General features: G+C 35.5%; 1 protein-coding gene across 2 annotated transcripts in view; it reads right to left on the reverse strand.

Annotated features, from left to right (window-relative positions):
* Positions 1-12,451, reverse strand: part of FNIP1 (folliculin interacting protein 1) — a 132,859-nt gene that overhangs the window by 40,915 nt on the left and 79,493 nt on the right. For both annotated transcript variants that reach the window (XM_082650882.1, XM_082650881.1), the window contains 3 exons: positions 10,835-10,970; positions 8,411-8,612; positions 4,622-4,707 (listed from right to left, as the gene is read on the reverse strand). In XM_082650882.1, coding sequence (XP_082507008.1) covers positions 4,622-4,707; positions 8,411-8,612; positions 10,835-10,970 — 424 coding nt within the window. The remainder of the gene's footprint in view (positions 1-4,621; positions 4,708-8,410; positions 8,613-10,834; positions 10,971-12,451) is intronic.

Here is a 12,451-nt window from a genome sequence, read left to right on the forward strand (position 1 = left end):
AATGTTTAGAGAAACATTATTTATAATCACCAAAAACTAGCAATCAAGAAGATCACCAAAAACTAGCAATCAAGAAGATGTCCTTCAATTGAGGTGAATGGAGAAACTGCGGTACATCCACACAGTGGGATATTACACAGTGAATTTTTTTATATAAATGAGCCATAAGCGACAAAAAAGACATAGAAGAATCTTAACTGCATATAGCTAAGTCAAAGAACCAGTCTAAAAGGGCTACATACTATATATGATTCCCAGAATATGACATTCTGAAACAGGCAAAATTATAGACAGAGATCAGTAGCCAATGGGTTTGGTGCGAAGGGAGAAAGAATAGATAGGTGAAGCATAGGCGACTTTCAGAGTGGTGAAACTACTCTGTCTGATATTGTAATAGTGAAACATGACATTATGCATTTTTCAAAACGCATCCAACTGTACAATACAAAGAATGGAACTCAATGCAGACTACGGATTTTAGTTAATAATAATGTATCAATATTGGTTCATTAATTGTAACAAATATACCACACTAATGAAATATGGTAATAATCAGTGAAACTATGGGTAGTGGGGAGAGAGCTATATGCAAAAACTTTCTGAACTGTTAGCTCAATTATTCTGTAACTCTGACACTGTTAGAATTAAGTCTATTAATTACATGTGTATATACACATATATATCTACATATGTACATACACATATATATGTGAAATTAAGCTATTTACACTCTTAATTAATAATACAGAGTGGCCAAGAAATAGAGGATATAACAGATAGCCACGTCTCCAAATCTACCATTTTGTTCATGGTTTGTTTTGTTGTTTTTCATTCCCATTCCCAACACTCCAGAAGAGGGTTCATTATTCAGCCTGTATTGGGCTTGCTCCAAAGATACAAACATGGATAGTTTCAGAAAATGGAAGAGAATCAGACTGAATTTACGGACTAAAAGAGAATTGGGTCTAGATTAGTGGATATAAATCACCAACCCCTAAAACAGACGTTTAAATTTTAATAATGCTCAGTGGCCAGGACGCTACAAAATTATACGATATATGGGTTAATACAACTGGCAGAGATAGAGCTTATGGCAAACTAGAGAGAGCTTGTCTGGCTTAAAGGCCTAAAGGTTCAAATGTTTGTAAAAAACAAGGAGGCCAAGTAAAATGTGTGCTGGCTGGAGTTCTCTCACCTACCTATTAACCTGGTCTCAGTAACTTTATTCAACATAGATAAAATAGAAAAGCATTTATGTTGAGCCTAATGTGTCCCTCTTTTTCTTTAACTGTAGAACACTTACTGAAATATCAAATCTATTGATAGAAAATTTATCCAATGCAGCCTAAATCATTAACATTTGCTTTAAGCAACTCAGTATAATTTACCTCTTGAATCATACAAAAAGTATCTTTAAATTAATTTTTAAAAATACACCTTGGAGGGTCTTCCCTGGTGGCACGGTGGTTGAGAGTCCACCTGCCAGTGCAGGGGACACGGGTTCATGCCCCGGTCCGGGAAGATCCCACATGCCGCGGGGCGGCTGGGCCCGTGAGCCATGGCCGCTGAGCCTGCGCGTCCAGAGCCTGTGCTCCACAACAGGAGAGGCCGCAACAGGGAGAGGCCCGCGTACCGCAAAAAAAAAACAAAAAAACAAAACAAAACAAAAAAATACACCTTGGGACGTCCCTGGTGGTCTAGTGGTTAAGACTCCATGCTTCCAATGCAGGGGGCGTGGGTTTGATTCCTGGTCGGGGAACTAAGATCCCACATGCGCAGGGTGCGGCCAAAAAACAAAACACCTCAAAGAAATTCTCATTTTAAGCAAACATCCTGACATAAAATTATTTATATAATCGTATGTTCATAAAACGATCAAATTTTGAGCTTTCACATGAAAGCTTTTAGAAACATACAAAGAGGTCTACATGAATTGAGAAGTTATGAAGATAATACAGACAGCCAAGCAAAGTCAGCTCATTTAAATTTGTTTGAAATTCCGTCTAGAAATATTGAGGGAATGTACTTCATTTCCTCTATACTTCATCTATAAGAAACATTTATGTATATAAAACTTGATTTAATCATGAATGGCACCAGAAATGTAATAACCTGAATTCTTAAGGTATGAACAAATGAAATTATGAATAACTTCACACATAATTCATATATAGAGTGAAGATGCCAATGAACTAAAGAAACAGACGGATTAAAAATACTATATTACTAAACTAGTGTTGAGTGTTTATAGTTTTAACGCTGTAAGATGAAAAAGTTATAGAGATTTGTTACACAATGTGAATGTATTTAACACTGCTGAGCTGTACACTTAAAAATGGTTAAATGTTAAATTTAATGTTGTTTTACTTTTACCACAATAAAAAAATTTTTTTAAATACTGTATTGTTTGTTAGCATGCTTCATTTGATAACTTATGAAAGGCCTAAAATGAATATGTTAACAAAAATATATGGCAGAAAATATTAGCTCTAACATAATTTTCACCAGTACAAATTACTTGCAAGACAAAAAAAGAAATAATAAAGCCTGAAATTTAATTCTCTAATGTGTTTTTCTGTACATTTCCTCTAACCACTGTGTTTACTGCACAAGAAAGATTTAAAAACTCACGTTTAACGTCTTTTATCCTAAAAATTATGGTGAATAACAGATGACTAGAAAATCTTCTCCTCCTCAATAACTGAATCCAGCCAATGAATATTATGCAACAGTCATAAAGCAAACTTTTTCTTTTTTTTAAATTTTTTACAAAACTTTTTGGCCACGTCGTGCGACTTGCAGGATCTTAGTTCCCCAACCAGGGATCGAACCCGCACCCTCAGCAATGAAAGCTTAGAGTCCTAACCACTTGACCATCAGGGAATTGCCAAGTAAACATTTTCAATTGAAATAAATTAAAAACATGATTAAATATTCCATATTAATTTAGGTTATTTTTACCATACAATTGCTATTTAATGCTTACCTATAATTCTATCTCAAAAATCATACAGAACACTTCTATAAAACATACCTTTTATTTAGGAAACTAAGTTATTTTATCATAAATTCAAAGATTCTAGAATATGGCTGAGGCAATGAAATCTCTCCTTTTGAGAGAGGTTTAAAAAACCAGATTTACTTTCACTGTGGTTTAACACAAAAAGAGAAAAATGAAGAATAAAAAAGGATCAAAGTTGAAAATAAACATGAGTTCTCTCTTATTGTCAAATTTACTAAATACACAACTCCTTAGTAATTTCCATTTAAAAAAAAAAAGTATATTACATGACATGCCTACAGTTTCACAATAGCAATCCTGCAATATCACAGGCTAAAATAGGCTTTCACTTCAAAATGTAACAGTTCATATTTAAGCAAACAATTCAGAAGACCCCTAACCCAATAAGGGACCATACAACACAAGCCAATGAATAAAAGTGAGGTACATGGACTACTGGTGATAATAAACCTTATGTGTACACAGATACATATTTTTAATTTTAATTATTATGCATTCATTTTTACAGCTTGCTTATTACAGCAAAGAAGGGTGATTCCCCATCTAGGGTAATGATGCACACATTCTGAAATACACTTATTTAGGTATAAAATAGGGTCAATTTAAAGAGAAACATCAAATTAAAATGGCATAGATGATATGCAGATTTGGCAATACTGTGAAGGTGAGCTGTGAATGACTTTTAAGAAGCACTGCTGTAGGTTATATTTGTCACAGAAAACAGCGGTCACATTAATGTTGGGTCTTCTGCTAAGTACTTTACATACATTATCTCATTCTATCTTTACAACAATCTATTAGATTATTACTAAATTGAATTCACAGGTATTACATTAGAAAACTAAGGGTTAAAAATGCTAACAAATCAAAGGCAGAGCCAGGGTTAGCCCACAGGTCTGTCTGTCAGGTACTAAAGTCTGAGTTCTTGGGCTAAGTGTTATACTATTTCTCCAGTCTAAAGGAGGAAAGACTGAGAGGATGAGAGGATGAAGTAAAACTGAAATGAATCTCTTTGAGACAGAAACACATCAGTCATTTAGCGTGATTCCCAACATAAGTTCATATGTAATATGTTTCCTTGCCATAATTAGAGTGCAGTTACAGCACTTGCTGGAGCTTCAGGCTCCAAGCTTTGTTGTGTCAGAAAATACTGCTAGAGAAAGGATTAAGCAACAGAGTAATATGGAACATCAAGTTCATATTCCCTATATCCGTGTATCTTTGTATTCCACGTATCTAAGAACATGTGATTACCATCACTGGTTAAATAACACTTAACCAGTCCCTACATCTAGGAGCCCAACAAAGGACAAAGCACATTTCTGCTAAAACAAGGGTCTCTTCTGGTCATATCTGCTTGTCTAGTGGTCCAGTGCTAGAAACCATACCACTGACTCCTCCCACGTGTGCTTGAATTCGAAGCACTTTTATATTTAATAACAAAGGAGTCAATGGCCCACTGAATTACACCCTCATTTGACTATGGGACAGAGAAATTTAAAGAATTAAATTTTATTAGAATAAGTTAAAAAAATAAATAAATTTTCCAGTGTACACTGCGAAACAATTCTATATTATGAAAAGCTGGAGAATAGGTACCTGAATTCATTTAGGGCATCAACTATTCGATTATATGCCAAACTCCTCTGACTGGCATCAGCTGATCTCCGGCTCATTTTCATAGCCTTGAAAGCAATCAAATAGTTAATTCTTATACTGATCATGGGCAAAATATGGGGGGAAAAAAAGTAAAAGACAAAGTCACATATTTCCGCAACATTCTACCCATCATTCTTAACTAGATATACATAAAGAAGGCACACATATTTCTAGTGGCTTTCTTTTATTTTATTTTTTTTGCACCTTTGGTCATTTAATGAGTATAATAAAATTCAAATTCTTCCAATGGTAAGCCTCTTACTTAACTGTCAAACCACAGAATGTCAACACACAACGAGGATGATGTTGACAGTTTCTGGGTTACATAAAACTTTTTTCTCCCAAACAGATCATAAAATGATAAGTCAGTAACAACAGCTCCTGGGTTTCACTAATATTTCATAAACAATGGTTCTGTTAACTAAATCCTTTTTTAAAATCTAAAATATAAAGATGCTACTGAAAGATGTATCAAGTTATTAGTAATATCTGCTTTCTTAAAAACATATTTAGCCAAAGTTGATAAGTCCTGCTTTAGGTAGACAAAAAGGGGATCAGGATTAGAATATGGATATCAGAAAGAACTTTGAAATTTTTAAAACTTCTTCAAAAATATGTAATTATGCATTACTTATGTAATTACACATTATTTTTAAAATGTTTAAACATATATTTAAGAAAATGTTAGACTACTTCAGGCCAGAATCATTCACGTTCATCCAAAAGCTTCAATAGGGTAAAAGTGACAGTTAACTTTATGTTTTCACTAACTGCTGAGAGACTTCCAATTTATAAAGAAATATTCTTTAGCTAGAATCGAGCAGTATTCTTCCTTAATTTTACCAACAATAAAAAATTTTACATTATAGATCTCAAAAGGTAGCGCAGACTTTGAAATAATTCCCACAGTGCTCAGAAACAGCATCCATAGATTTTCATTAAAAAAATAAGTAAGTGATAGTTTGAAAACTGGCCCTAGAACATAACTTATTTGGATGGTTCAGTGTTTACTACATTCTATGATTAATTACCAACTACAGAACGTTCTAAAGTAAGTCCTATTCATTTATATGAAAGTATTCACTCAGCTTTATCTTTCAGCTTTATTAAGAAATAAGATGTTAAACTTGAACAAACATCCACACAACTCTAAGTACTGCAATGTGCACTTTCGGTATAGAATGAACAAAACATTAAAACATTTAAAAAGTAATGTTTAATGAGTTCTATAGTGCCTGAATATTTCAAGTTTTATACAAAGTTTAAACACTTCTGCAAGTAACTGAAATGTCAGTTCAACCACAGCTTAATATTCCATGTATTGACTTTGGCAACAACAGACTACAAAAAGAGACTGCAGCAAACTGTAGAAAATGTCACCAGTGCTGAACTTCTGAAAAAGTAAATGAAAATGTACTTTACTCATCTGCTCAGTAAAAAGGTACTGCTAATAATCTATTTGTCTTTAACAGATTTAATGTAAATAACTAATATAGTGTCTTCTCTAGAGGCAGATGATCCTCAGACACTAATGAGTTACTGAAATGCATCCTCTGCTTTCTAGAACATTCTAATTGGTCTCGCATCTCTACTCTCTTTTACTAGTCTCTTTTAAACATACTGCCAAAATAATGTTCCTATAGTACAATTTGAAGACAGCCTAACAAAGTCAAAAATTCTGGCAAGCATTCTAGACTCTCTGTGATCTGGTCACCATTAGCTCTGCCAGCCATATCACTCACTACTCCTCTTTGTATCTTTTCCTTTCTGCATATTGTCACAGGGATTAAGAACTTTAGTTACACCCACTGATAGTTCAACTTATAGGAATCTCTTATAAAATATAATCTGGAAAATTCACCAAGATGTTAACTGCAATGTAGCTATAACTGTGAAAAAGCAGAAATGACCTAATAAAAGAGTTATTTAAATGGAGGAAAGCCACTAAAATATATTCAAGAACCATTTAAAATGAGAAATGTGTATGTTAACAATGATGAATTTTTCAAAATGGGCACATAATTAAAACAGCATGAACACAGCACAGTCCCAATCAAGTAAAAGTACAATACACATAGAAAAGGCCTGGGTAAGACTTTCAGCAAAATGTTAATGAGTTATCCTTGGGCGACAAGGATATCAATTTTTCTTGTTATTCTGCGATATCCATTTTTCAAAACTTTGTTTAAAAAATCCTACACATCCTTTAAGATACAGTTCAAATGAAACATCTTCCCAGTAGGAAGTCATTTTTCTTCCCTATGAACTCCTAAAAAACTTTGATTTTCCTTCTTTTTTAGTTATCTTTATGTTCTATCATATATTCACAATTTTCTTACGTTACATCAATTTATTACATGCACTATCAGCAGCATTTGACACAACTGATCACTCCTAACTTCTTAAACTACTTTCTTCACCTGGCTCACCCCTAAAAGTACTCTCTCTTGTTTTTCCTCCTATTTGAATGGCCAATCCTCAGTCTCCCCTGTTGGTTCTCAATTCCTCAAATTTTAACTACTGAAACGCTCTACAAATCAGGCCTAGGATCTCCTCTCCTCTCTTCTCTCTCTCAATCAGTTTCTTGGCTAAAAATACCATATATACACTGGTGACTGTCCAGCCTGGACCTTTCCCCTAAACTCTAGACTCACAACAACTTGGATGTACAGGAGGCACTGCAAACAAACTGCTGATCTTCCTCCACCAAACCTGTTCCATTTGTAGTTTTCCCATTTTAGTACTGGCAATTCCATCCTTCTTACTGCTCAAAAGAAAAATCCCAAGTCAACCTCTATTATTCTTTGTCTTAACCCCAATTCGGTCCATCAGCTAATCTCCTTAGCTCTGTTTTCAAAAATATCCAGAATCCAACCACTTGTCACCAATTCCATCAAGAAAGTGCTTTAAGTATCCACCATCTCTCACCTGAATTACTTCAACGGCTTTGTAATTGATCCCAAAGCATCCACCTTTGCCCCTGAAATCTATTCTCCATCAGCAGTAAGAGTGATTCTCATGAATAATGTCATTTCCCTACTCAAAACACTCCAATGGTTTCCCATCTTTCTTAAGAGTAAATGCCAATGCTCATACCATGGTATCCTATAAATTCCTACATGATCTGGTCCTATTTCTAACTTAGCCACTTTGGCATCCTTACTCCTCCTTGCTGATGCTCAAGCATCAGGCTTACTCCTTTGCCCCTCCTGGAGCATTCTTCTCTCAGATGGTTATAGCTGACTTCCTCCATATCTCTGGACCATATGTCATTTTATCAGGAGCTTTCTTGACTATCTTATAAAAATTTGTAATCCTTCCATCCAGCATTCCTTAAAAAGCTTTCTCTGTTTTATTTTTCTCCATAGCACTTATTACCATCTAAAATCTTATATATTCATTTGTTTATTTTCTATGCCATGAGGTCAGGAGTGTTGCTTTTTTTCACATCTTATCCTCAGTTGCTAGAATAGTGCCTGCCACATTCTAGGCCCTCAAATACTTATTTATTGAATGGATAAATGACCTTACAACTTTTTTTTAGGTAGTAGGCTTCTTAAAAGGAGCTGAAGTCTACTTTGCATCTCTCAGATCACTTTGTAGGGTACCTGCACAGATTCTGTTAATTTTTCTGCCAAATGAATAAACACAATGCTTAAGCAAGAGAATAAGATTCAAAGGAAAATAAAATAAAAAATATAAATAAACCATAAACATAACTATGCTTACCTGTTCTATTGCACTCTTTAATTTGTTCATGTGGCTTTCAAACAGAGGAAAATGTGAAAAAAAGAATTCATTAAATTTGTTACTTTCATCTTCATCTTTGGATAATGAAAAGATTACCCCAATTGCAATCTTCTTTTTCCTCACAATCCCTGGGTTAGGGCCACAGCTCTCCTCTGACAGATTAAAACTTTCTTCTATAGACCTTAAAAATAAATGGTTTTTCATTTTAAAAAAATATAAAAATAATTAAATTCACAATTCAATCCCCTTGCTAATTAAATGTAGGCAAGCTAAAGGTCTTCCAGTGTTTTATCAAGTAAATCTAAAAATCCATACCAATTGTGTATTTCTTTGAGAAATCTACTGGCTATTCCTTTATACTCATATTTTTGTAAGAAATTTTAATAGAGAGTCAGATTGGAAACATTTTTGTTCAATAAGAAGTCACTAAAAAAGTAGATAATCCCAATGTATAACCAACCTAAAAGAGCCTGAATTTTAAGGTTTATAGATGAGTCTGATATAATCTCTTCACTGTTCTAGAATATACTTATCTCCCCTTTAGATTCCAGGAATAAAATCAAAGGTGAAGGAATAAAGGGAGTGAATAAAAAAGGAAACAAGAAGCTTCATCATCTTTAGCTGTACTTAACACAGACTAAAAAAAAAAAATCTATCAAGAATGAATTAACTTGCCAAAATAGAAACATGAAAAACTGAAATATCAAAACATGCAGTAAATGGATCAAAGACCAAAACAGAAGAGTTAAAACTATAAAACCCTTAGAAGAAAACACAGGGTAAAAGCTTCATGACGCTGGATATGGCAATGGTTTCTTGGATATGACACCAAAGGTAAAGGCAACAGAAGAAAAAAATAAATAAATTGGGCTACATAAAAATGAAAAACTGTTGTGTATCAAAAGAAACTATCAACAGAATAAATGGGTAACTAATCAAATGGGACAAAATATTTGCAAAGCATATATCTGATAAGGAATTCATATCCAGAAATATATAAAGAACTCCTACAATTCAACAACAACCACCAAAAAAAACACCTGATTTAAAAATGGGTAAAACACTTGAATAGACTATCTCCAAAGAAAACATACGTATGGCCCATAAGAAAGCAAAAACATGCTCAACATCACTAGCCATCAGGTAAATGCAAATTGAAACTACAAGGAGATACCACTTCACACCCATAAGGATGGTTATTATTAAAAATAAAAAAAAAAAAAAGGAAATTAACTACTGGTGAGGATGTGGAGAAATTAGAACTCTTGTGCAGTTCTAGTCAGGGAAATTTCTTAGCGGTACAGTTGTTAGTACTCCACGCTTTCAGTGCAGGGGACACGTGTTCAATCCCTGGTCAGGGAACTAAGATATGCAGCGTGGCCAAAAACAAAAAAACACCCTGGCCATTTCTAGGGGGAATGAAAGTAAAATGGTACAGCCACTGTGGTGAAGAGTATGGCAGTTCCTTAAAAACTTCAACAGAGAATTATGATATGATCCAGAAATTCCACTTCTGGGCATATAACCAAAAGAATTGAAAGTGGAGACTTGAAAGGCATTTGTAGACTCACGTTCATATCAGCATATTCACAACAGCCAAAAGGTGGAAGCAATCCAAATGTCCAAGGACAGATGAGTGGATAAACAAAATGTATATACCATGGAATGTATATGTATATACAATGGAATGTTAGTCATAAAAAAAAATGAAATTCTGATACATGTTACAATATGGGTGAACCCTGAAGGCATGCTAAAGTGGAATAAGGCAGACATAAAAGGATAAATATTCTATGATTCCACTTATATGAGGTATGTAGAGCAATCAAATTTACAGAGAAAAAAAATAGCATAGTAGTTCCCAGGGGCTAAGGGGAGGGAGGAATGGGGAATTATTGCTTAATGTGTATGAAGGTTCAGTTTGTGGAGATAAAGTTCTGGACGTGAATGGCTATGGCTGCACAACAATGTGAAGGTACTTAATGCCACTGAACTATACAGATAATAATGGTTAAAATAGTAAATTGTATGTTACGCATAACTTACCACAATTTTTTAAAATGTAGTACACTTTAAAAGTTTCCAGTTCCAGACTTGAAAAATACAAAATACAAGGTCCAGGCTCTTAACATACACAATTGTGTTAAAGGAACTATTCAATCTTGTGGTAAATTAAAAGTCCCAGCCTTCCCTGGTGGCGCAGTGGTTGAGAGTCCACCTGCCGATGCAGGGGACACGGGTTCGTGCCCCGGTCCAGGAAGATCCCACATGCCGCGGAGCGGCTAGGCCCGTGAGTCATGGCCGCTGAGCCTGCACATCCGGAGCCTGTGCTCCGCAACAGGAGAGGCCACAACAGTGAGAGGCCCGCGTACCGCAAAAAAAAAAAAAAAAGTCCCAACTTACCATCTAGGAAACACCCCATTCTCCAAACTTGTTGTTTGGCTACGTCGCCAGCGTCGCTGGTAGCTGCTGGCACAACTTCGGGTAAGTGAGGAGTTTGGAGAGGGAAATGGTGTAATAAGCAAGCTGCTGAGAGATGCTGTCAAGTCAGAGTAAGAACAAGTATAATGTATAAGTTAATAATAACTAAAAACAAGAACAGATTTCTTTTTAACAAATTTAAGAGTGGTGACTCAAATTTTCCATTTTGCTGAATGAGGCTCTAAAATTTCCATTTAAAAAAATACATCATTGTTGGAGCAAGGTCCCAGAAAAAAATCACATACTAAAAGTGAGCTGGCAAGAGACCCTGATACAATCCCCTTTTGACATCCTTACCTTCCCCACCCCCACCCCAGACGAAAATGCTACTTTGAAATAAAGCTTTATTCCTTTGGCCATGACACTGTCTCCTAGCTTAGCTGAATCCTTAGTCCTTAAATTAAATACGATGCAGTTCAATTCCAATGCAGCAGCTGGATTTTAAGAACAAAAGCTAATTTGAAAATAAGTGTTTGAATGCCATTTAAAACATCATTTAAAAGTACTCATGGAGTGGGGCTTCTCTGGTGGCACAGTGGTTGAGAGTCCACCTGCCGATGCAGGGGACACGAGTTCATGCCCCGGTCCGGGAAGATCCCACATGCCGCGGAGTGGCTGGGCCTGTGAGCTATGGCCACTGAGCCTGCGCGTCTGGAGCCTGTGCTCTGCCACGGGAGAGGCCATAACAGTGAGAGGCCCGCGTACCACACACAAAAAAAAAGTACTCATGGAGGGACTTCCGGGGCGGTCCAGTGGTTAAGACTCCACAATTCCAATGCAGGGGACACAGGTTCGATCCCTGGTCGGGCAACTAAGATGCCACATGCTGCGTGGCGGCCAAAAAAAAAAAAAAAAAGAAGTACTCATGGATCACTTGTGCATAGGTAGCCACCTCTGAATGCTTGGGTACTTTTACCAAGAGTCATGACTATACCTATCAAGCTCCAAGAAAGAGTAAATCCTATAGATTGCTCTCTGGAACATTGCTCTCTGGAACACTGCTCTCTGGAACAGACACATCCCAATAGAGTCCACTCTGATTATAAGTGCTGCAATCCCCTAACTATGGAAATTATTCTCTTCTGAAAACCCTTCTCTGCAATCCAAAAGCTCTGTTTCCTGCCTGGGGTATTAAAAGCTAAAATCCTTTCTTTTATGGGGGGATTCGCTCCTTCTCTCCACTTAATCTAGAGAGAAAAAGACCTCAAGGGCTTGCTTTTGTTTAGAAATATTATAGATTCCTATTTTCATCATTATAAACACACACTGAAAATTTGTAAAATAATCAAAAGGGAAGTATTATTATCATCTATAAAAAGATACATGCCAGATGATATATTATTTTGGACACCGGGACTGAAAACTAAGAGATTATCATTATGAAAATATGTTCATTTGAATTCTGACAAATTCAACGGTAAAGGGGAGAGCTCTATGTGCCATGCAAACATCTGGGCCACCAATGAATTAATTCTGGACTACTTTCTTGAAAATACCACATTTTATCAATTAGTAGTATAAAACTTTGTAGTCTAAGTT

This window comes from Grampus griseus (genome assembly GCF_964374135.1).
Source record: "Grampus griseus genome assembly, chromosome: 3".
In the NCBI taxonomy this organism is placed as follows: Eukaryota; Metazoa; Chordata; class Mammalia; order Artiodactyla; family Delphinidae; genus Grampus; species Grampus griseus.